We start from the raw sequence: 26,500 nt of genomic DNA, 5'->3' as shown, positions 1-26,500 counted from the left end.
AGTCAATGAGAATAGTAAGATGGGTCTAAACTGACGCCACCTGTGGCATAGCAATTACATAAGGCACACTAGTACCAGCTGGAGACACTGGGGGGTTCCCTCCGGGTGTAAGGCCGGCAGGGTAGAGGAATGTTCGGGTGCAAAGTCTGGGTCAACGCGGAATAACGAGGCTCCAGATACAGGAGCCAGTGCAGTACTCCCTTGATCCGTAGACAAAGCAACAGCTATAATCCAGTATGCTCGACAGCATGGATGAAAGCTAGCCAGCCTCTTCCTAGAGGCGGGCTCGAGTGATGCTCCTCACGGGGGGTAGATCCCACACGATAGTGGGGTAGACGGTTCTCTGCTCCAGCAGTCACGGTACCAAAGCAATATAATCCAACCAGAAAAGGTTCTGCAGTCGCCGGTGTAGGTTCTCCGGTGTACAGTACATATCCAACGGTTTTCGTCTAGGACTCCTCGGGTGGGGGCACGAGTTTAGGCCGCCCAGCCTGGATAAGTGCACTAGCTATATACACGACGAACCGGTGGTAATGCTGGTCACTGAAGAACGGTAGCCGCACGATACACTATAAATGATAGACTATTACTTCACATTAGAATAAGTCGAACTCAACGGTACTGCGTTAAACTCTGACACTTTAGCAATCTATTCGCACACGGTTCTCAAGGCTCTATTCAGAGGCAAAGTTGCCCACTTCACTGCACGTTGTCTCGTGGTGAAGGCTTTACTAGTAATGAACGAATTGCTGCTGTTTCCACCTGCGCCGTATTTATATGTAAGGTGAATTATCTAGTGCCAACCTCAGTTCTGTCTCGTATTACTGCGCAGACTTGGACATGTTGAGACATGCCTTGGCGTTGCCTTTGAACTTGCCGTTGGGGGTATGGTCGTTGGCGCCTAGGGGTCGCTGTCCAATAGGAGAGCGAATATTATGGTCTGGTTTGTACCCAGGTAAAGGGATATTCCGTGTATATATACAAAGAATATACAAGGGATATCAAACGATATACAAATATTATACAAGGGATCTCAAGCAATAAATATATATATTCGGTTTAATCTGACCCTTTGTAACAGCCGCCTCCTAATTAATCCGCACCTAATTAGATAAAGCAAAGACAGATTAATCGTCTTGTCAACTACTCAATGTCTGTTGTGGGGAGTAGGGCAATTCACAAAGTCAGTGGGTCATGATCGTCATCAAGGGAGTCAGGGAGCCTTGGCAACTCTATCAGCCTCGCCACGGGTCGGGTGTATGTCCGTCCCTGGACAAGAACTTCTGCCGCTCTGACCTTTCCGTCGGCACCAGTGATCACTTTACTTACGCGGCCGGCCGGCCACATAGCTCGGGGTAGTGACTGGTCCACGATCATGACGACGGTGTCCTCCGTCAAGTTGTCTCTATCTTTTACCCATTTCTGGCGGGTTTGTAGAGACGGTAGGTAGTGGAGGAGGAAACTGTTCCAAAACTTGTCAGCCAATACTTGACTGTACCTCCACATTCTTCGGCCGTTCGCTTCTTCAGGTCTGTACACCGTCTGTGGGAGCGCGGGGTCCAGCCGCCCCATCAAGAGAGTGTTGGGGGTGACTGGGTCGACATCAGCTACATCACTTGAGACGTAACCAAGGGGCTTTGAGTTCAATACTCCCTCGATCTCTGTGAGGACTGTCGTGAGGACTTCTTCAGCCACGGTCTGGGCCCCAAGCACGGCGTACAGGGCTGTCTTTATTGAACGTACTTCTCGTTCCCAGGTTCCCCCGAAGTGAGGGGCGTTCGGGGGGTTAAACTGGAAGTCAATCTGAGAGGGAGCGAGGTGGGTCTTAAGTTCTGGGCCCATGGCTTGGAAGCTCTCTCTCAGCTCTCTTTCTCTGCCTTTGAAGTTTGTCCCGTGATCAGACAATAATATAGACGGTTTTCCTTTTCGCGCTGTGAATCTCCGGAAGGCCATGAGGAATGAGTCCGTACTCATGGTCGGAAGGAGTTCTATGTGTATTGCTCGGGTGGTCATGCATTTGAATACAATGCCCCACCTCTTCTCCGTCCCTCTTCCTTTCTTCACGTAAAGCGGGCCGAAGCAGTCCATGCCGGTGGAGTGAAAGGGCTTGTCGCCAAGTCGGAGGCGACAGGGAGGCAGGTCGGCCATCCTGGGTATACTGGGCTGTGCTCGCCACTTGCGACAGTCTAGACAGGTATCCAATAGCGACGTCGGATCTCAGCGAAGACTCTCTCTGCCCCAGCGTGGTGCACATCCTCGTCGTATTTCTTTATGATGAGCTCGGTGACCTTGTGCCGGCTGTTGAGGACTATAGGGAACTTGACATCATCCGTTAAGTCCGGGGCTCGTCTCAGACGACCACCCACTCTGATGAGGTCATGGGCGTCGCGCTCAGGAGCCAGGTGGAGCAGTCTGCTGTCTGACGGGACTGGCTTTGATCCCTGCAGACAGTCTAGCTCCTCGGGGAACGAGTCTCTTTGGGCTCGCTGTAGCAGAAGGAGTTCTGCTTCTTCGTAGTTAGCGGCGTTAATGTCAGTAGTGGAGGGAACCTCAGGGTGGTGCCACAGGAATGTCTCCAACTGCGCACTCTCAAGGGTGGGGCAGTCGTCTATGTTAGGGTCGGTGGGGACTGGTGTGTGCGTCAACCCACAGAACATAGATTTCTTCATCTATGCCTCCTCTTGACTAGCCTCCCGTGGGGTGGGGTTAGGCCACTCTTCTTCCGGGAGCTTGAGGAACTCGGGACCGTCACTGTAGATATTGTGACGTGTGAGGTAATCTAGGGACATCCCCCGTGTGATGACATCTGCTGGGTTCTGTTTCGTGTCCACGTACCTCCAGCATGCTGATTCTGTTAAGTCTTGGATCTCTGTGATTCTGACTCCCACGAAGACCTTGTATCTACACGAATCGGACTGGATCCATGTGAGTACGGTCATGGAGTCTGACCACAGGATTGTTCTTTGCACCGGGATGGTGAGTTCACGTTGGATTAACGTGGCGAGTTGCGCGCCTACCAGGGCTGCGCAGAGCTCTAGACGCGGGATCGATTGTTGCTTGCGGGGGGCTATCCTTGAGCGAGCCAGGATGAAGGCTGTGTGTATTTCTCCTCCCTCCTCTTGGGCCCGCAAGTAGGCCACCGAGCCGTAGGCTACTTCTGAGGCGTCGCTGAAGACGTGCAGGTCCATCTGGCACGTCTCCAGCCGCACTGTGGGTGGGAAGTAGCTGTGGCGTATGTTCACATTTGGGAGCGAGTTGAGTTCCTTTTCCCACTCTCTCCAGGTGGAAGCGAGGTGGTCGGGTATGGGGTCGTCCCAGCCCTGTTCCTTGTTCCACAGCTCTCGTACAATCATTTTTGCCCTGGTGGTGTAAGGTAGGATACATCCCAACGGTTCATATTGTCTGGCGAGTGTTCTGTATACACTCCGTCTGGTGGTCGGTAGAGTTCTCTAACTCGACCTTCCCTGCTCCGTGGTCAGGGGTGTGTATCTGTAATGGAGCGAGTCTGTTTTGAAGCGCCAGACTAGTCCTAATGTCATTTCTTGGGCTTCACCTGGGATGGTCGCCATCCAGGTCTCGCTGCTTGCTGCCTTGTTCTCTGGGGAGAGGCTGCGAAGTACTTGAGGGTCGCTGCTGGCCCACTGCCGGAGATCAAAGCCGCCTTTGATCAGGGAGGCGCGGAGCTTGAGTAGGAGGGCTTCGGCTTCTTCTGGCGTCGAGACGCTTTGCAGACAGTTGTCCACGTAGAAACTCTTCTCTACACTTTGTCGGGCCTCCTCGTCAGCTGCTGGGTCCTCTGCGACATGTTTTTGCAGTGCGAACGTAGCACAGCATGGGCTGCATGTGGTTCCGAAAGGGAGGACCTCCCATTGGTAGATGGATGGTTGCTCATCCCCGATCCTCTCTCTCCATAAGAACCGCAGCAGGGGCTTGTCCTCTTCCACTAGTCGCACCTGCAGGAACATCCCTTTGATGTCGCCGCTGATGGCCACCTTGTCTTGGCGGAAACGTAGCAACACGCCTAGTAGAGAGGGGCCGAGTGTTGGGCCGGGCAATAGTTCTTTATTCAGATTCTGTAGTCCGATCTGGTAGCTGCAGTTGAACACAATACGATCCTTGCCGTTGTGGTGGACCTGGTGGTGGGGCACGTACCATGATTCGGTCGTCTGGTCGGCCTCTTGAATGTCAATTTTTTTTTTTTTTTTATCAAATTTTTTTATTGTTATTCACATGAAACAAGACAACACATTAACCACAATCACAATACATAGAACTTCACAAAAAAATATTACAAAAACAATAATAATAATACAGACTAACAATTATACAGACAAGAGAAAAGAAAACAGAGTTCAACCTTCTAAATTTTAATTCTAATTCCAAGGGTTACTATCTAATGAATGGTCTTTCCCAGTGTTCAGCCCCGATTCCCGGCCGTGTGGTCCTATATTAATAAAACGTACATCTCCAATCCACCACAAGGAAAATTTTGCGAACACGACCCGAAAGCAGAGCAATGTACCTTTATGAAAAAACAAAAACCTGTAGAGGTGTTCCATAGACTCACAGAGACCGTGCAAAAGTGGCCAGACAGTGAAGAAACAGTTAAATAGCCGCCCCCCCATAATATCCAAGCTAACCTCAAGATGACAAGACAAAGGACAGGACAGACAAAAACACTTCCTCCTCCCCCTCCCAAGAGACCGCCGGACTCACCCGAACACGCACCTCAACCCCGCTCAGCCGCACATTGCGGTCTTTACCTTCTCAGCTGCTGCGAACCACAGGTCAATTCCAGCCTGCCCCACCCCAATCACCCGGGCTGTGGATATCTCAAGATAAATCACATCCAATAGAGTTAGGGACCAGTTAATCATTGTAAGCTTCTCAGGCTCCTTCCATCTCATTGCTATTAGCTTCTTCGCTGCTGTGACGCCCGCTAGGACAACCCTTTTCAGTTGTACGGACGCGGGTAGTGTCGTTATATCGTTCAGGAGTAGCGTAACAGCTGAGAATGGGATAGTTAAGCCACACAGATCTGAAAGTTTGTCCGTTATTGACCTCCAGAAGCGGGCCACTGGTGGGCAATCCCAATACATATGCATATAAGTGCCAGTGGCCTTTTGAGAGCACAAAGTGCACCGAGAGTCGGTTATCAGTCCCATAGCAAATAGCTTCCTAGGTGTAAGATAGGTCCTATGAATATAATTAAAATTTATTTGCTGGTGATTGGGGTTGCGGGAAGATAATGCCACATTTGCCCAAACATCATCCCAGTCAAACTCGGGGTCCAACTCCGGGATATCCACACGCCAGATTGTATCCAATGATAAATTTTTATACGTGGATTGAATTAAGAGCGTATAAAAGTCGGAGACAAACCCTCTGGATGTCGTCCTGTCCACTATGAGCCTGAGGAAGGGGTGTGGGTGCAAGGCTTGAGCCCACGGCACGCCATGCGCCCTCAGTGCTGACCTTAGTTGAAGGTAAAGAAAGAAGGACTCGCCAGGAAGATCATAAAATTCTCTTAAGTCCTGAAACGCACGGAGGCCGTTCTTATCATAAATATCCTCCAGAGTATGCACTCCCCTCCTTTGCCATTGAGGAATATTAACCGGCTTGTGTCCAACAAGTAATTGCTGGTTATTAAAAATTGGAGAGTCCAGGTGCCAAGGGCATTTAACCCCACACGACCTCTGTACATTACGCCACGTTTGGATCACGTGAGTTATGATCGGTCCATACCTCAGCCGGCATTTCGAAATAGAGACAGTGGAGTACACCACATCCTGCAATCTTAGCGGAGACACCGCCGCCGCTTCTAAGGAGCGCCACGATACAGCCTCTACAGGGTCTAGCCAGCACATCAGAGGTCTCAGTGAAAAGGACCAGAAATAAAGTTTAAAATCAGGGATTGCGAGGCCCCCATCTTGTTTTCTACGTTGAGTAGTAGCCCTTTTGATTCTCGGGCGTTTGTTATTCCAGACAAACTTAGATACCATCGATTGTACCTTGCACCAGTGGTCTATTGGAGGGGGCAGGGGGAGCATTGAGCTAATAAAATTTATCCTAGGTAGGATGTTCATTTTAATTATGGAAGCCCGGGCTTGTAAGGAGTTAGGAAGGGACGACCACCTGTCTAGATCCTGGCGTATTTTATCATAAGTACCCGTGAAGTTGTACTTAGTAGTTTGGTTCAGCGTGGGGAATATCTCTATGCCCAAGTATTTAAAATGTTCTACTATGGGGATATCAGCTGGTAGTCGTACCGCCTTGGCCAGTTCATTAAGAGGTAGGCAGGCTGATTTGTTCCAGTTAATCTTAAAACCTGACAATTTACCAAAGTCGTCGATTATCTTCAATAATTTTGTGGCCGACCGGGAGGGATCGTCCATGAAAATCAGCAGGTCATCCGCATAGAGAGCAATTTTGTGTGGAGTATTGTTGACCATTATGGGGACGATGTCCTCCGATTGCCTAATAAATTGGGCCAAAGGTTCGAGGGAAAGCGCGAACAGTCCCGGGCTCAGAGGGCAACCCTGTCTAGAAGATCTGGAGACTGGAAAGAGTGTGGAACAGTTTTTGCCTGTCAGTATCATCGCAGACGGCGAGGCATACAGGACTTTAATCATATGAATAAAACTCTTCCCAAGACCCATGACCTCAAGTACCTTCCACAGGTATGACCACTCAAGTCTGTCAAACGCCTTCATGGCATCCAAAGACAGAACTGTGGATGGAGTTGTATTGTCTTTACTGTTATCGATTACATGCAACAGCCTCCTAAGATTATCTGCAGCCAGACGCCCCGGGATAAAACCAGTTTGATCGCAGTGTACCAATACAGACATACATTTCTGCAGGCGACGGGCCAGCACCTTGGCAAACACCTTTAAATCGGCCCCGAGAAGACTCAAGGGTCTATAGCTACCACAATCATTGGGATCTTTGTCCTTTTTGAGAAGTAAAGAAATCAACGCCATATTGACATCTCTTGAGAACTCCCCTTGTTCGATAGCGTAATTGATCATATCGAGCATCAATGGACCCAGTTGGTCCCAGAAGGCTAAATACACTTCGGGTGGAATACCATCCCAGCCTGGCGCCTTACCCCTCTGCATTTCAACAATAGTCTCCCTCAATTCCACGAGAGTAATCGGCCTCCCCAGTTCCTTGGCCTCTTCCTCAGAAATGTGGGGTATCTCAAGCCCGCCAATGAACGATTCAAATTTAGAGTCATCCAGATTACCCTCTGAGCTATATAACTGCGAGTAAAACTCCTTAAAAGTGTCATTGATCTTTTTCGAATCAGTAGTGACTGCACCCTGGCTCGTCCTAATCGAGGGGATATCCGAGAAATGATCATTTGAGCGTATTTTCATTGCCAATAGATGGCTAGGTCTGGAGCCGTGAAAATAGTAATTTTGTCTTGTCCTATGAATCAAGAACTCAGACTGTTGTTTAAGTATGGAGTTTATTTCCTTTTTGACTATCTTACGTTGTGTGTTTAGTCGTTCATTATAGTCAGTTTGCAAGGATGCGTATAGGTCCGCATATAATGATTCCAGTCCTTCTAGCTTTTTTGACCGGGATTTTTGCAAATTGGAGGCAAATAGTGTGACATGACCCCTGATGAATCCTTTCAATGCGTTCCACAGGACCCTAGGGTCTTCTACTGTGCCAACGTTGATCTGCAAAAATTCAGCTAGTTTACTCCTGAACTCAGAACAGAAGTCATCGTTCTTTAGCAAGGTCGAATTAAAACGCCATCTGGGAGCTCTTGCGGAGAGCCTGCCAAAGGTTGCCGTAAGGAAAATCCCCTTGTGGTCTGAGAGAGCCAAGGGGACCAATGAGACATCGAAACTATCAAACATATTAGGGGACGCGAATGCATAGTCAATTCGAGAGAAGCTTTTGTGTCTGGCTGACAGGTGAGAGTAATCTCTGAGGGAGGGGTTGCATAAGCGCCAGAGGTCTGTGAGCCCCGTGTCTTTGGCCCACATCCTGAGGGCCTTAGAGGCCCGTTTCTGGTCGCTCGTTTCAGAGGGCCCGGACCTATCCATCTCCGCATCCCAGCACGCATTAAAATCGCCACCCACAATGAGAGCGTATCCATTAAGTTCCAACATATTCTTCGTGATTGTATTATAGAACGCTGAATCAAATGTGTTAGGAGCATACAGTGCTATTATAGCCATCTTCCTATGCAAGAATTCAACTTTTGCTATAGTAATCCTTCCCTCCGTGTCCGACCATACATCCAAGATTTTGATATCAAGGTTACGTCTTGTAACTATGACTACTCCTTTCGTCTTATCATCGGCTGAGGATGAGGAGATAACGTGATATTGCCGATTTGCCAGTCTTGACACGTCACCTACCATTAAATGCGTCTCACTAAGGAGAGCAAGGTCAATATTTCTCCTCTTCAATAGCCAAAGGACACTGGCACGCTTGTGTGGGGCGTTAAGCCCTCCTGCGTTCCAAATTAAAATATTCAATTTAGCCATGGTCGAGCTTGTATGAATGCGTAGAGAACATACCCGTGCAGCCAGGCTGAGTACAGAGGTGCCGATCCCGGCGGGCCCGGACGGTCAATCCCAGGAGTTCAGAGGAGGAACACTTACACACATATAAGACAACAGTACATAGAACACGTAAAAATACCACCCCAGCTACAACCCCCCCTCCTTCTACTCTAAACCCTAACCCACCCGTCCTACTATAAGGTCCCCTATACCCACTTTCCAATCCCCCCCCTATGCCCCATCCACTGAGGATGGTCATCTTCCTATCACTTCCCACTAGAGACATGGATCAATAAGATGCTCCCCACTCCCACCCCCCTCTCTAGATAAACCCCTGAGTGAACCCCCACTAGTCCAATAAACACAAATAATAATAAAAATAAAATTCAGTAAAGATGTCGGTCGAAAACCCACCTGAGCCCTGGCCCCAACATGAGACAACCATAATGGTGAAAATAGCCATTATTAAATAATAACTCCACATCAACCTGCAGCCCTCTATTTCCAAATCTGCGTTTCAACATCACATTGTTATAGCCCAAAAGGGTATAGGAAAATTCAAAACAAAATAAAATTAAAGCATCCCAGCCGATAGTCTAAGGCAGGTTCGGGTCACAGGTTAATTGTGCAAAATTGTGTGAACAGTGTCAATTAAACCATGACAAAAAAAAAGGGAGAAGGGAAATAAAAAGGGTTATGGTCAAAGTGCACCTTTAGCTGTCCCTCTGATCAGGCACAACGGCTGAAATGACATAACCTATGTAAGAATAGAGTTAAACACATTCATTAATTAATCCGGGGATGGTAATAGGCAACCCCTGACATCACCTGTTATCATACATTGTTTCAATAAAGACATCGGTCGGAGCAGTTAGTCCAAGGTAGGATCGAATCACAGTTAAATTGCTCATTCAAATGCCATTAAACCAGCGACAATAATTATTATATAATTACTCAGCATCAACCCTGTAACAATCTACCATGGAGTCTGCATATTAATGTCGCAACGTTATAGCATAAGTGGCTCACGGAAAATTCAAAACAAAATTAAGGCGAATCAACAGTTAGTCCAAGGTCGAATCGGATCACATTTAAATCGCGCATACAGATGACACAAAAACAGCGACAATAGGAAAGAAAAAAGAAGGGAAAAGAGGGAAATGGCTAGAGTGCAGGCCATATAACCATATAGCCTTGAAGTGCAAGCCATACCCGACCCAACCTGTTATCACATATTGTATATGCATATTCAACCGACCTTGGCATCTACTTGGATCCCAAAACTCAAAACAACCTGGATATAAAAATAAAAGCATACCAGAAGTTAGTTAGGGACTCGGTCACTCTTGAACTGTGCTAACCGATGTCCCCTTGAACAGCAACAGCAACCAAAATACGTAACCATTAACGGGTCTCGAATGTCTCAGCGCAGACGATAGACGAAGCCCGCTGGTAGCCCGAGGCTAGCGCGTAAGCTAGTGTTGAATCCGGATAGCACGTTAGCTTATTATTATGTACATCGTTCGGCTAGCTCGTTAGCTTCCAAAGAGGCGATACACAAGTACGACCATGAGGTCATCTTTAGCTTCTGCGTGTACTTTCTTCTGTGCTTCAGCGATGCGTGCCTCAGAGTCTGCGTGTAGCTTGGTCATGACCAAGAGCACAGCTTCGCTTAACTCCCCGACAGCGGGAGACGGTGTCGTGCCTAATTCTTTCATGGCTCTGGTTTCCACCCCCGCCATCGTAGAAAGTCGAAAAAAGTCGATGAATGTATACTAAACACGACGACCTAGCAACAGATAAAAAAACAAATAAAAATAAAATAAAGACTAGTGGGGAGAAACGTATATTCAGCACGGTAGAAGGGAGCTCATGTGAAACACGTCTACTCCATGATCGCTCAGCTCCGCCCTCCGAATGTCAATTTTCTTTATGTGTCCCGCTGTGATTAGCTTGTCAATCTCAGCGCGGTACACAGTGGCTTGAGTGGAGTCTTTGGCTAGACGCCACTCGGTGTTCAGTAGATATCGCTCCGTCGCTTCTTTTGAGGCGTGGAAGGTGGGCATACCCTCTCGCCTCAAGAGTGGAGTTGCGTATCTCATCACTCCGTTGACCTCGACTCTCTTTGTCCTCTGCTCGAGGAGGGTTATGGCATAAGTGTCTTCTTCTTTTATTCTTGAGTGGAGGCAACGAGTGGCTGCTGGTCGGTTGGGAGACCTGGAGAGGGGGCCTTGTAGTGTCCATCCTAGGCGGGTCTCGACTGCTGCTGGACAGCCTCTGGGCCCGATGTGGACCCGGTCCGTTGGGACGATGAGGTGTGCGTGGTCGGATCCTATGAGCAGGGTCGGGGTGGCGCCGTCGATGAGCGGTATAGGTAGTTGACGTAGGTGCACGTATTTTTCCATCAGCTTGGGGATGGGGTAGGTGTACTGTGACAGGCCTATGTCTTGGCTGGTGAAGGCGTTAGTAATCCTATACTGCTTCTCGGGCTGCCCGACTGCTGCGATCGTGAAGGAGACATTTTCACCCTTTATGGTCTTCAGGTCTCTTCTTATAGTACGGATTGTCATTGTTTCTTCGCTCCCCCGCATACCCAGCCGGGCTGCGGCGGATGCGAGGAGGAGAGTCTTTTCTGACCCATCGTCCAGGACGGCGTAAGTGTCCATGACCTTGTCCTCGTAGCTTAATATCACTCGGACCACTTTCAAGAGCACTCGGGAGCTCCCGCTGCTGGCGGGGTCGATATACATGACGTTCACTCTCGAGCTACTTGGGGGTGCGAGTTTCTTCTTGTTGCTGTCATGCAAGACATCCAAGTGGGCGCCGTCACACTTGCTGCATTTCTTCTTTAAACGGCACTCGGCTGCCATATGGCTGCGCGCGCAGCGGAAGCAGCGGCGGTTGGCTTTGATCCACTGACTCACCTCGTCAGCGGTCATCTTCTTGAAAGTGTCACATTGAGACAGCCAATGTTCTTTCTCACAGTACTGGCATACAATCTTCCACTTCTCTTTCGTCGAGGGGGTGTTGTGGTTCTTGTGCTGCGGTACTGATTCGGCTTGGTGCATAACGGTCACCGACCGGCGGTTATCATTAGATCTCCGAGGTCCATCTCTTGGGCTTGGTCCACTCCACACGAACGTATCCAGTCGTAGGCTGCTGACTTCTCTCGCGAGGAAGTCGGCCAGGTCTAGGAGGGATGGCTCAGGACCGTCGGGATCACAGTGGTCTCTCTGCCGCCGAAAGCGCTCTTGGCGGGCTGGAGGGAGCTTCTCTAGTATTCGTTCTACATTAGAGTTAGCATATAGTTCATGTCTCCCTTTTTCCTTTTGGGACCCCAGCATCCCTACCAGGGATTGTACCTTGATAGAGAGGTCATCCAATGCTCTATTGTCTTTGGCTGGGGGGAGACGGTCAATATTTCTTATTTCTTGTATCACGTAGTCCCATATGCGTCCATAACGCTGGTCGAGGGCCACTAGAGCCGCGGAGTATGGGGTGCTTGAGTTGGAATATGCCAGCGCTATATTATGCGCTCTGGGCACCTTGAGATGCTTGAGGAGGATGGCATATTTGTACGACTCATCAGGGACGTCGGACATCATAGTCTCTAAGCACATCCGTAATTCCGTGTACTGTGCTCTGTCCTCGTGCGTAAAGTCTGGGAACGTCGGTGTGCCAAGGTACGATGCCATGGATGGCTGGCACATCGGTGAGCGTTGGGGAAGAGGCCTCCTGGGCGAGTCTCCCCGTACGTGTTGTCGTGGGCTGGTACTTGGTGGGTACCAGAGGCCGGGTACCCAGGTGCTGTTCCTCGGTGCTGACTGTGCGTCAAACTCACCCGTGAGTTGAGTCGGGGGTTTGTAGCGCAGTGACTCGAGGGTGAAGTCTGGGCTGTACTGGGCCTCCTGGTCCTGAGTACGTTGCTGCTGGTGGGCTTGACCTTCCTCCTCTTCCTCTTCCTCTTCTAGGTCTTCTAGGTCTTGAAGTCTTCTATTCAGTCTCTCGGCGGCGTAGGCCGGTTCTTCCCGGTTGCTGGGTCTCGTATGGACCGGTCGGGGAGGGGGTTCGGAGACGTAGATAGGATCCTTCTGTTGGCCGGGTTCCGGGTCACTTGGTCGGGTAGGGGAAGGTGCCCTAGACCCTTGTCGTGATGATGTCCTGGAGCTCCGTGCGGAGAGAGGGGGTGTCGCCCTGGCAATCAATTGTTCTATTATCTGCGCCTGCAGCCGGTCGCGCTCTGCTTCGCGCTGGGCGTGGGCTGCGTCGCACTCTGCTTCGCGCTGGGCATGGGCTGCGTCGCGCTGTGCATTGGCGGCGGCGCGCTGTGCATCGGCGCGGTCTCTTTCAATGTTCTCTTCCGTCTGGAGGCGTCTGGTCTCCAGTCGTATGCGGTCGTCTTTACTCCTTTGTTGCGCCTGGAAGCGCTCTCGCTGGGTTGCAGAGTGTTCGCGTTCACTAAGGGCTTGCGCTTGGAGTTGCGCGTGAAGGCGATCTCGTTGGTCTGCAGATTGTTCGCGCTCGCTCGTCTGTTGAGCCTGAAGGCGTTCTCTTTCCATGGTAGAGTGTTCGCGCTCACTTAGTTGTTGCGCCCGGAGGCGCTCTTGTTCCATGGAAGAATGTTCGCGCTCACTAAGCGTCTGTGCTTGGAGTCGATCGCGTTCAGTGGAGGCTGCCAGGGTGGCGATGAATGCCTGCGCTAGCATCTGGTCCGCTTCGCTGGGGGATGACACTGACGGAGGTGATCGGCTTCTGACAGTGCTCGTTGGAGATCTGTTCTCTAGGCGCGCCCCGAGGTCCATCTCCTGGGCGCGCTTCTCTTCTAGTGGTGTGTCGGGTTCTGTCCCTGGAGCGCTTTCTTTATCCTGGAGCTCTCCGGGGATTATACCGTTGACGTTGTCTGGGGGTATAGTCATGTCATGTCCCCCCTGGTCCCCCCTGTGAGCTTGGTCAGTTTCGTTAGAACCCACTAGGGTCTCTACTGGCAGGGTCGCCTGGTCGGTAGGATTTGACATGCTTTGACTATCCGCTTTATCCGCATTTAACGTCTGTTTAAAGCTAGGTATTAGACTGACAGCGTATTCCTCCAGATAAGGAGGTGGCTGACGTCTGCGCTGCGGGCGTTCTAGCTTGGGAGAGCCGCTTGGGGAGTGTTCACCGCTGGCCATGGTTAATATCAATATTATATTAGATATTACACTGATACCCTCCGGCTCGAAGGACCAATTGTAACTGAGGGGTACAATTCCCTGACTGTATTGAGAGTATGGTATATTAAACCACTACTTAGTTATGTACTTTAATTACTGGCCATACAGTACATGAATATATATGGTGAACACCCACACAAGAACACGGCATTGACACATAAAGTTCTATTTGGAGGGTATTTATTATTATCAGAGCAAGCAACGTTAGGTTACAGATTGAGAATTATACTCGCGCTTGTAAGGCGAAGAACACACGTAAAGTAGGTCAAGAGAGTAAGTCAATGAGAATAGTAAGATGGGTCTAAACTGACGCCACCTGTGGCATAGCAATTACATAAGGCACACTAGTACCAGCTGGAGACACTGGGGGGTTCCCTCCGGGTGTAAGGCCGGCAGGGTAGAGGAATGTTCGGGTGCAAAGTCTGGGTCAATGCGGAATAACGAGGCTCCAGATACAGGAGCCAGTGCAGTACTCCCTTGATCCGTAGACAAAGCAACAGCTATAATCCAGTATGCTCGACAGCATGGATGAAAGCTAGCCAGCCTCTTCCTAGAGGCGGGCTCGAGTGATGCTCCTCACGGGGGGTAGATCCCACACGATAGTGGGGTAGACGGTTCTCTGCTCCAGCAGTCACGGTACCAAAGCAATATAATCCAACCAGAAAAGGTTCTGCAGTCGCCGGTGTAGGTTCTCCGGTGTACATATCCAACGGTTCTCGTCTAGGACTCCTCGGGTGGGGGCACGAGTTTAGGCCGCCCAGCCTGGATAAGTGCACTAGCTATATACACGACGAACCGGTGGTAATGCTGGTCACTGAAGAACGGTAGCCGCACGATACACTATAAATGATAGACTATTACTTCACATTAGAATAAGTCGAACTCAACGGTACTGCGTTAAACTCTGACACTTTAGCAATCTATTCGCACGCGGTTCTCAAGGCTCTATTCAGAGGCAAAGTTGCCCACTTCACTGCACGTTGTCTCGTGGTGAAGGCTTTACTAGTAATGAACGAATTGCTGCTGTTTCCACCTGCGCCGTATTTATACGTAAGGTGAATTATCTAGTGCCAACCTCAGTTCTGTCTCGTATTACTGCGCAGACTTGGACATGTTGAGACATGCCTTGGCGTTGCCTTTGAACTTGCCGTTGGGGGTATGGTCGTTGGCGCCTAGGGGTCGCTGTCCAATAGGAGAGCGAATATTATGGTCTGGTTTGTACCCAGGTAAAGGGATATTCCGTGTATATATACAAAGAATATACAAGGGATATCAAACGATATACAAATATTATACAAGGGATCTCAAGCAATAAATATATATATTCGGTTTAATCTGACCCTTTGTAACAGTAAGGCTGTCCCCGAAGCCTGTTTTTGGGATTCAAACTTCGTGAGGGTTCTTCGAACGGACATTCGAACCTTCGTTTTTAATTAAAAAAGTAAAATGAAAAAAATGAACATTCGTTTTTAATTAAAAAAGTAAAATGAAAAGAATTATTCTAATTTTTTTTTATACATTTATTTATTTATTTATTTTGTATCCTCAAACTAAATCCTCAATTTGAATAAAGTGATTAATCTGATTAAATTAGTCTTTTTTCTTTTATTAAATCAACTTTCCAGCCCCCTGTCAACTGTGAAATGAAGTCAACTGTCAACCTGAATTAACATTCAGTATTCAATATTGTCTGATTCAATATTAACATTCAGTATTGAAGTAGAACAGCTAGCTAGCCGTTGTGGACACTCACCTTTCCACAGCAAACGGGTTGAGAAATGCAGGCTTCACTCTATGTTGTTTAGTCTATCTGTTCATACTGTTCAAAGATGCACAATGAGATTTTCTGAGAGAATATACACAAATGTTCTAGAATGTTTGATTATGACATCATCCAGTTCCGCGTTCGTGTTCTGCGATCTGATTGGCCACTGACGTTTTCTGGTGCGATCTGATTGGCCACTGACGTTTCTGGTCATGTGACATGTGCGCCCAATCGCGTGACGCCTGTGTCTTTGCCCATTTCCGCCTCGAATGGCACGCAAAATACCTACCGCCTAGTTTATCACTGGTTAAGCTTAGGCGACTCTTTCGAAGTTGGTTAAGGTTAGAGTTTGGAATCAGGGCTGGTGTTCTATCGCCCTGCTCTAAGACAAACTCTAACCTTAACCAACTTCGAAAGAGTGCTTAAGCTTAACTATGTATGGTAGCATGTACAATAATGCTGTATATACATATATATACTGTATATTTATTCTTACCGTATATCTATCCACATCTGTCTGTACATACCTGTACATAATCCCTTTGCACATCTGTAGATACTATATCTATAACTGTACATATCCTTACCTACTCTTACTAAGTTACGCTGCTGGCCAGTATGACTACTATACCATACTGTCTTTATACCTGTATCACTGTACATTACAATTCTGTACATACATCTGATTAGCACTACACCCAGTAGTATTCATTTATACATTTTACACCAACACAAGGTAGGAGGGAGGGAGGGGAGAGAGAGAGAGAGAGAGAGAGAGAGAGAGAGAGAGAGAGAGAGAGAGAGAGGGGGGAGAGAGAGAGAGAGAGAGAGAGAGAGAGAGAGAGAGAGAGAGAGAGAGGAGAGAGAGAGAGAGAGAGAGAGAGAGAGAGAGAGGGGGGGGAGAGAGAGAGAGAGAGAGGGGGGGAGAGAGAGAGAGAGGGTGCAACGGAAGTCGAATATGGGCATAACACGTGCCGTTGCTCTACTGATGGCCTACTGTTTGTCATGTGTACTATAGGGGGGAAGGAGTCCCCCCAAGCTGAACTACACCTGTGTGTACTGGAGGGCGGAGCCAGGCGAGGAAGGGGCGTGGTCCACTGAGGGCTGCACTCGGCAGTCCTCCAACAACTCCACCCACACCACTTGTGTCTGCACTCACCTTGAGCAGCTTCGCTGTGCTGATGGCCCTCTACGACATGCCAGTGAGACACATGACTCGCAATTCAATCTGATAGACTTTAATTAAGGAGGAGGTGACAAGTTGAAAGATATTTTCTAGGGATGCTCGATATTGGCTTTTTACCGATACCGATATACCGATATTGTCCAACTCTTAATTTCCGATACCGATATCAACCGATATCAACCGATACCGATATATGCAGGGTTTCACCCCCAACATTTTTTAATAATTTCAGGTAATTAACATTACATATCTCTTGTTGTGGAATTAACACAACATTATGCATACTTTTGACAATAAATAAAAATCAGAATTTGTTCTTACTTGCTTGCCTGGGTAAATAAAGGTTATAGAAATGTAAAAAAAATAAAAATAAAATTTTATTTTAAACCGATACCGATATTTCCGATATCACATTTTAATGCCGATATCGGCCGATAATATCGGACATCCCTATTTCTATAAAAAAAGAAAAAAAATCTTGTTTTGTATTACGCCTTTTATTTAGTTTGTTATTAATCAAATGAGCTAATATTTCATAAAACATTTACATGTTAGTTAGAAGAACACTTTTCTCAGTGGATTACGTCAGTTCATTTTTGCCATTCTGTAATTTACAGAGGGTTTTTTCAAAATGTGGTCTCTATCTTGAATTATAAAAAAAATACTATGTATAGAATAAAAAAAAATTTAATAGCCTACCCTACAAAATACATGAAAAGGATTCTGTAAAGACTATGTAAATGACTAGTATTTCTGCTAAAGCCTATACCAAATTTGGTGCAATATTAAGTTGTGCGTAAAGGCTTTTGCCTACATTAAAAAAGTTACGTAATTTTGAGAAAATGGCTGTTAAGTTTTTTTTCCAGTAGCTTGGTGTAGCCTACACGATGCAGGTTGTACACAAATGCAATGATTATTGCTTTTTTCCCTTCTTGTATGTATGAAACTACACTAGTTGTAGAGGCAAAATATGGTAATATCTCAAAATCTACCCACCCAAAATCGTATTTTTACACCTGCAGTGTCTCACCTGGACATTGAATGTGGTTGTTGCACTTTCCTTCTTTGTCCTCTCCTCGAATGGGAGTTAGATGAGATGACAATTCAACATACAGTATTTCCAAGTAGAGGAGTCCTGGCAAGATTTACTTTCAACATAAACATGCAACCCTATATCTACCACATGCATCCCCTCATCCCTAACATTAACCTTTACCACAACATACCTAACATTAACCTTTAACCTTTAACCTAACCCACAACCTTAATATGGCTCCTCATCAAAATGAGGACTGACCAAAATATCCTCACTTCCTCAAAAAGTCTGCACTTCCTGTGTCAGAGGTTTTGACACGTTAAACCACTCACAATAAACAGAAGTAGCTAAGACACAAGAACACACGTACACACACACACAACCAAACACACATACATACACACACACAAACAAACACACATACATACACACACACACACAAACAAACAAACAAACAAACAACAAACAAACAAACAAACGCACATACACACACACACACACACACACACACACACACACACACACACACACACACACACACACACACACACACACACATGCACGCACACACATACAGACACACACACACCACTCTCCCTCAAGTTTCAAGTTTCAAGTTCAAGTTTCTTTATTAGTTGTCATACAAAGTACAGAATACTTTATATAGGCGGCTGGGTGGCGCAGTGGGCAAGGCGCTCGCCACTAACGCAGGAGATGCTGGTATCGAGCCCAGCTCTCGGCGTTGCTACCAGCTTGGCTGGTCGTTCATACTAACACAATTGGCAGTGTTAGAGGGTGGGAAAGCCGGTGGGTGGGGATTGGACGTTGTGGACAGCGACTCCTACAGGTCGTTTGGGTGACGCCTGCACAGCAGAGACAGGAAGTAGCGGGGGCAGCGTGAGCCTCCACGCGTTACTCCTCGCCCCTGAGAGTTCGAGCTGTACAGGTGAAAGATGCGACAGGCTGCCTCCTCGTGTACCGGAGGGGACACGTGATGCAAGGCTTCTATCCTCACTACAGCCGACCAGTGGGAGGCATAGTCTATAGCAACGTTCAAGACAGGGGAGGGGAGAATTGGACAATACGAAATTGGGATGGGAGAAAAATTTAAAAATAAGAGAAAAAGTTGATAAAAAAAATATACTTTTATATAAAATGCTTCTTTCTGTTTTGCTCCAGAGATTGTGCTAGATAAAAATAGTAAGTATAAAAATAAAGTATAATAAGTATAAAATAGAAGTCAAGTACGTAGACAAAAGTGTTCAATATACATATATATACAATATACAATGCAGGCGGTTAGGTGGCCGAGCGGAGATTGCGTTCGTCACCAGCCGGAGCTGAGCTGGATTTGCCTGTTCGAATCCAGCTCACAGCTCCGGGGTTGTCACCAGCTTGGCTGGCCGTCTGCACTGATACAATTGGCTGTATTAGAGGGTGGGAGAAGCTGGCGGGGTGGGTCCGGGTCGTTGTAAACAGCGACTCCTACAGTTCGGTCGGGGCGCCTGCTAAGCGCGGATTGGACGTGAGGGGGATAGTGTGGTCCTCCCACACGCTACGCCCTCTCAATGAGAATCCGTGCTGCCAGGTGAAAAAGAAGCGGTGATTGGCTGGACGTGTGTCGGAGGAAGCACGTGATAGCCTCCACTCTCCCAGATGATCTGACTGTGGGGGGTAAGTGCGCAGCGACCAGGAAGGGACTTGGAATTGGCATACGACTAACATTGGGATGGGAGAAAATCGGAGGAAAATGGAGGGGGAAAAAGACCAATAAAAAAAAAAACAATATACAATGCAGAGTAGAAAGGTAACTGAGGTTACAACAATACAATATACAGTACAATGCAGAAATGGGACGAGGTACAATTTAGGTACAATTTACAGTACGGTGTAATAATGAGGTATGAGTTGTAGTGCAAATGGACCTATCTCAAACCTGCCCTCTTTTCTTGATCCTCCAATCACAACTGTTGCTTACCTCGGACAAACAAACAAAGTTCGCCGAGGTAAGCGACAGTTGTGATTGGAGGATCAAGAAAAGAGGGCAGGGTTTGAGATACTGTAGGCCTATTCTGTCCCCGGTGGTGTGTCTGCTGCCCTGCATCCTCCTGACCCTCCGGTTCTGTCTCTCCCTCTCTCAGGACCCGGTGGAGCTCCGTGTTCTGACCCAGCTGGGCCTGGCGCTCTCCCTGGTGTGTCTGCTGCTCTGCGTCCTGACCTTCCGCTTCTGCCGCTCCATCCAGGGCACGCGCAACACCATCCACCTGCACCTCTGCCTCTGCCTCTTCGTCGCAGACTTCGTCTTCCTCGTCGGCATCTCCAGGACTGAACCCGAGGTACGTTTTTATTCCTAAAATATATGCACTTACCTCTTGTGCCTCATTTTTGCATTTACTTTTTTTTTTATTATTATTATCTTTTTCCCCCTCTTTCTTTTTCCGTTTTTCTCCCCTCCCAATGTTAGTCGTTATGCCAATTCCCAATCCCCCCTTCTTCCTGGTCGGTCGTTGCGCACTCCCGTCGGTCCGGGAGGGCGGAGGCTATCGCATATGCTTCCTCCGACACATGTGCACCCAGCCCACCGCTCCTTTTCACCTGGCAGCGGCAGCGCGGACTCTCACTGGGAGAGTGTAACAACGTGTGGAAGGTCACACTACCTCCCTCCAGATCCTTCCCTCGCTGTGCAGGCGCCCCGACCGAACTGTAGGAGTCGCTGTTTTACAACGACCAGGACCTACCCACCCACCCACCCACGCCGGCTTCCCTCCCGCTAACACTGCCAATTGTGTCAGTATGGACGGTCGGCCAACCCGGAAGCACCACAGCTGGATTCGATCCCACTGGCTCTGTGGTGGTAGGCAGACGCTTGGTCCGCTGCGCTATCCGGCCGCACCATTTTTTTACATTTACATGTAGCATTTTCTTTCGTGGGTTTTTGTAAATATTTTGTTTTGTATATTGTATATTTTGTATAGTGTTTGGTCTTTATTCTTTAACTTTTTACTGCATGAAGCACAATCCCAGGAGGGTCAACCAAGCACTTCACTGTAATGTACACGTACCTTATATGTGACAAATAAAACAAAACGTGTATACGGGCTGGGAAGTGGTACATTTTTTAAAAACAGGTCGTACCTCACACAGCCAAGTAACTATGTTCCTTTCGGGAGTACCATCACACCGGTTTGATTAGAACTGTGAGAATTTAACATTCTAATGGCGATTCTAATGACGGAGAACTAAAGGCGGTAGAACTCGAGAACTATCTAGGCATGTCTGACCACTAAGTGTGTCTGATTCTTACCACCTAACCTTCATGGGCTACAAAGTATAACGTATGACGTGTGCCAGTTAAGGTACCTTGTGTATACTGCACCTGTGTACAGTATACGGTTTACTTAACTTTATTCCAATTCTTTATTGCCCATATTTATTGTAACGTATAATATAACTGATTGTTATAATGGCTACTGGCCATTGACGGCTATAGAGTGGTAGAATTCTAAGATAGAGTTCTAGAAAAAATTTATAAATAAAATAAACTCACACTTGAGAGGGTTAGTTTAATCTTACAGTTTGTTCAGTCAAAGTCTGTCTAATAGACTAACTAAAGACTAACAAGACCAAAAACATTTCATTGTTTTTCTTTCACATTTGAAGCCACTGGTAAATTGCTGACAACAAAGAATGATTAATTTGGTCAAAAAAGCTAAATGTGAGTTAAGACTACTGTTGCCGTGGTAACAGCTAAGCAGCCAAATTAGAAATATTTGTATTTCTCAAACCTGTTTTTCTTATGTCAGTAACAACATTTAGGGGACATTATATTTGGTTCCTTTAGTTATTTAATCCAATTGTTATTGATTTAGAATGCAGCTGCTGACCTTCTTAATTAAGCAAGCTAACCAGCCACTGATAAATCTCTAACTAGCTAAATCTTTTAATTAGCTAGCAGCTCATTTCCATGTCCAAATCTGTATTTCAGTGCTTTGAAATGACAAGTAGATCTTGGACTAAACCTGCTATACACTAAAATGAATTACAATGACAGTAACCATGCTTTATATTGTTAATACTTGTTGTTCATTCTTTCATAACTTGACATAACTAAATGTTTTTTTCCATTTTACCCACAATTCAGATCATATCTAAGTCAGTCTTAAGTTAGCAACTAGTAAGTCATTTTTATGCAACAGGTATGATTTGATTTGATTTTTATTTAGTACATACAATTTATACAAAAGTATAAAAACAAGGGGTACAAGGATAACATGTGAAAGTATTTTTATTTCCAACATGGTCCCAAGAAGAATACAATAAATCACAAAGAAAGAGTTATGAAGATAAAATAGATGCGACAAGTAGATAAAATAGACAACACAATTTTCTGAAAGAGCCTCATTACAGCATGTCATGTTCCTGTTCTTCAAGAGTGGTGGCCAAGCAGCACCCTCTGTAACCTGTTGTTGCAGATGTCGCTTCACACCCCTCTTGAAGACAGCAATAGTGGGGGAGTTTTGGATGGCCCTGGGCAGAGAGTTCCACAGCCGGCAGGCTGTAGACAGAAAGCCATTCTGTGAATAGGAACCCTTTCTAGGCTCATAAACTGAGAGCTGTCCAGACCGTAACTGGTAGATGTAGATATAGCAAGTCTGACTAAAAGGTGGACTTATACAACTGGCCTCAGCTTGCCGCCAGAGTCCTTAGTTACCATAGCAACCACTCACTGCGCGATTCCCAGCCTTTTAGCAGAGATTGTGATTCATTTTAAACATCTTTAAAAAGTCACATTTAACCTCAAGATTAAGTAGATTATGGTTTTGCAACATAAAACCACATCACATTAATTATCTTCGCTGAACATGTTTGTTTCGTAGCAAGTCGTTTCTTTATTGTTATAGATTTTGCCCGTTCAAAACTGCCACAGTGCTCCGTCTCCTCATTGTTTTTTTTTTTATTGATCTTTTTCCCCCTCCATTTTCCTCCGATTTTCTCCCATCCCAATGTTAGTCGTATGCCAATTCCCAGTCCCTTCCTGGTCGCTGCGCACTTACCCCCCACAGTCGGTCTGGGAGAGTGGAGGCTATCACGTGCTTCCTCCGACACACGTCCAGCCAATCACCGCTTCTTTTCACCTGGCAGCGCGGATTCTCATTGAGAGGGCGTAGCGTGTGGGAGGACCACACTATCCCCCTCAAGTCCTATCCGCGCTTAGCAGGCGCCCCGACCGAACTGTAGGAGTCGCTGTTTACAACGACCCGGACCCACCCCGCCAGCTTCTCCCACCCTCTAATACAGCCAATTGTATTAGTGCAGACGGCCAGCCAAGCTGGTGACAACCCCGGAGCTGTGAGCTGGATTCGAACAGGCGAATCCAGCTCACAGCTCCGGGGTTGGTGACGAACGCAATCTCCGCTCGGCCACCTAACCGCTCCGTCTCCTCATTGTAATCAAGATGGACTCATACAGTATGTGTCGCCATTCTTCAAGTAGGAGTACTACTGGTCTAGGATCAGTGGAGGTCGGGTCACGTGAATGTAGAACTGAAATTGGCACACTACTACTGTAGCGAATTCCGGGGGCAGCCGGGAATCGAACAGGGCCGCCGAGACCCAGACGAGGCGACAACGCTAACCAGTCAACCGCAGGCGACAGCGCTAACCAGTCAACCACAGGGCTAACCAGTCAACCACAGAGCTAACCAGTCAACCACAGAGCTAACCAGTCAACCAAAGGGTCCCAATAGCCGAGGGTGGTCGTTACACAATACGTCACACATTCTGACCCCACGACCTGGTCTTTCTTCCTCCCTCTCTCCACAGGGCGGCTGTGCGTTCGTGGCAGGCCTGCTCCATTACTTCTTCCTGGCAGCGTTGACCTGGATGCTGTTGGAAGGCGTCCAGCTGTACCGCATGGTGGTCCTGGTGTTCAACTCCAACATGCGGCCCCTCTACCTCTACGCCGTGGGCTACGGAGCGCCCTTGGCTATCGTCGTCATATCTGCCCTAAGCAGACCCTCGGGATACGGCACTGAGCGACAGTAAGTGAACGGCGGCAGGCTGTTTTGGGGGGAAAATGGTAAATGGCGCATTTATATAACAGCTTCCAAAAGCGCTTTACAATTGCTGTTCCTCACATTCACCCGTTCACTCACACATTCACACACCGACGGGCGGAGGCGACCGCGCGAGGTGCCAACCTGCTCTTAGCCCTTTCACTGCCACACGACAGAAGGTTAACTACCTTTACTAATCACACAACCGACGGCGATGCGCCGTCATTAGCGCCGTTAGCTCCGCGGATGCTAAAGGGCTAACCTTCTGTATTGTCACACAGTGAAAGGGTTAACCGGCTGTCGTGTGGCAGTGAAAGGGTTAAGGAGCAGTTAGGGGTTTATAAGTGCCCTGCTCTTCACTTCGACACGCTGCCCGGGAGGAGCGGGAATCGAACCGGGAACCTTCTGACTACCCCCCGGGAAAGTGGAAAAGAACGGATAGATCTTCTTACAGATGTTACTATTGGACTGAGTCGGGGTGTATAGGTGTCTGTATATAATGTACAAGTATGGTTCTGGGAGACGTCAGTCTCGCGTCGCTGGACGTATCTCCGCACGGTATTAGCGCCGTGCCGGCACAGGGGAGACACGTCTGGCAGCACCCGTTATGAACGAATGAATGATCAGTACATTTATAGAGCGCTTTTCTCTAGACTCTAGACTCAAAGCGCTCCGCACAATGTAGGGTTATGGAAATTGCCTCCTTCACCACCACTGTGTAGCACCCAACCTTGGGCTACGCAGGCTCAATGGCTGCCATACACACTGGCACCAGGCACACATCACACAACACAATGGCTGAGCGCCTCAGGAGACAGGCACTGGGGGAGGGGTGGGGGGGGGGGGGGGGGGGGGGGTTCTGGGTTGTTTGTATTTCTCAAACCAATTACAATCGTCTAAAGGGCGGCGCTATAAGCACAAAATGCAACGTACAGCATAGCGTAGGGGGGAGAAATCCTAACAATAGAGCTTGCTAGGTCGAAAACTTGTTGTTGTTGTTGTTGCTGATCATAGAGACAAGGATTTAGAAAATTATAAAAAGGGAGCGAGGCAGAATGTGGGCTGAACTCGTCGGTCAACACATCATGAACCTCCGTGTAGAAATGTTTGGATTTTTTTGCACAGCAGCAGCACTGTGTAGTTTTTCAGTGGCCGTAGAGACTAGAGAGAGGGGGAAGAGGAAGCAACGCTTCAGGTGACAGTTCTCTTACTTCTCACTGACAGTATAGTCAAGTAAGTATAAGTAAGTACGTTTACAGTACATTTAAAACAACGGTAGTTGCACCAAAGTGCTGTACACATAATAAATGGCACTATAATAGAACACGGTAAAAACATGAATGAAATTATGAGAGCCTGTGTTGTTGTCCCTGCTAGCTGGGACGAGAGCCTGACATGTTGTTGTCCCTGCTATAGCTGCTGGCTGTCCCAGGGCCTCATCTGGAGCTTCTTTGGCCCCGTGTGTCTCATCATCGTCCTCAACGTCTTCTTCTTCTGCATCACCGTCTGGAAGCTGGCCCAGAAGTTCTCCAGCCTCAACCCAGACCTCTCCGACCTACGCAAGATCAAGTGAGTCTGTTGTGACGCGTGTTCTGTTGTGTGTGTGTGTGTGTGTGTGTGTGTGTGTGTGTGTGTGTGCGTGTGTGTGTATGTGTGTGCGTGTGTGTGTGTCTCTGTGTGTATGTGTGTGTGTGTGTGTGTGTGCGTGTGTTTGTGAGTGTGTGTGTGTGTGTGTGTGTGCACGCGTGTGTGTGTGTGTGTGTGTGTTTCGATTTGTGCATTGTTACAACATCAGCTCAGAGGTCACAACAAAGGATGGGGGGGGGGGCACGTGAACAATACAATTGTTTCAATGTATTAACAAAGTTAATGAACTAAAGTAATTAAAATGAACTACATAAAGTCAGAGTACATCTGCCTTTTTTTTTATCTTTCTTGTTATATTTTGTAATGTTTTTACTGTGTTTTATTATAGCGCCATTGACATGTACAGCACTTGGTGCAACAGTTAGTAAATGTGCTTTAGAAATAAAACATACTTACTTACTTACTTGCTTACTTACTTACTTACTTACTTACTTACTTACTTACTTACTTACTTACTTACTTACTACTTACTTACTTACTTACTTACTTACTTACTTACTTTACTTACTTACTTACTTACTTACTTTACTTACTTACTACTTACTTACTTACTTACTTACTTACTTACTTACTTACTTACTTACTCTTACTTACTTACTTACTTACTTACTTACTTACTTACTTACTTACTTACTTTACTTACTACTTACTTACTTACTACTTACTTACTTACTTACTTACTTACTTACTTACTTTCTACTTACTTACTTACTTACTACTTACTTACTTGCTTGCTTGCTTGCTTGCTTGCTTGCTTACTTACTTACTTACTTACTTACTACTTACTTACTTACTTACTTACTTACTTACTACTTACTTACTTACTTACTTACTTATACTTATACTACTTACTTACTTACTTTACTTACTTACTTACTTACTTACTTACTTACTTACTTACTTACTTACTTACCTTACTTAACTTACTTACTTACTTACTTACTTACTTACTTACTTACTTACTTACTTACTTACTTACTTACTGTACTTACTTACTTACTTACTTACTTACTTACTTACTTACTTACTTACTTACTTACTTACTTACTTATACTTACTTACTTACTTACTTA

General features: G+C 47.0%; 1 protein-coding gene across 1 annotated transcript in view; it reads left to right on the top strand.

Annotated features, from left to right (window-relative positions):
- The window catches only part of LOC311232601 (adhesion G protein-coupled receptor E5-like), a gene marked incomplete at its 3' end in the record, with an annotated part of 78,222 nt that extends 52,869 nt beyond the window's left edge, over positions 1-25,353 (top strand). The window contains 5 exon segments of the mRNA XM_084319461.1: positions 16,522-16,662; positions 16,664-16,705; positions 19,867-20,061; positions 23,548-23,765; positions 25,197-25,353. Of these exon segments, the coding sequence (XP_084175587.1) occupies positions 16,522-16,662; positions 16,664-16,705; positions 19,867-20,061; positions 23,548-23,765; positions 25,197-25,353 (753 nt within the window).
- Between the last annotated feature and the right edge of the window lie 1,147 nt (positions 25,354-26,500).

Source organism: Notolepis coatsorum (genome assembly GCF_963971535.1).
Source record: "Notolepis coatsorum genome assembly, chromosome: 7".
Classification (NCBI taxonomy): domain Eukaryota; kingdom Metazoa; phylum Chordata; class Actinopteri; order Aulopiformes; family Paralepididae; genus Notolepis; species Notolepis coatsorum.
The sequence above is the reverse complement of the archived record's forward strand: the minus strand, read 5'-3'. Positions and strand labels throughout refer to the sequence as shown.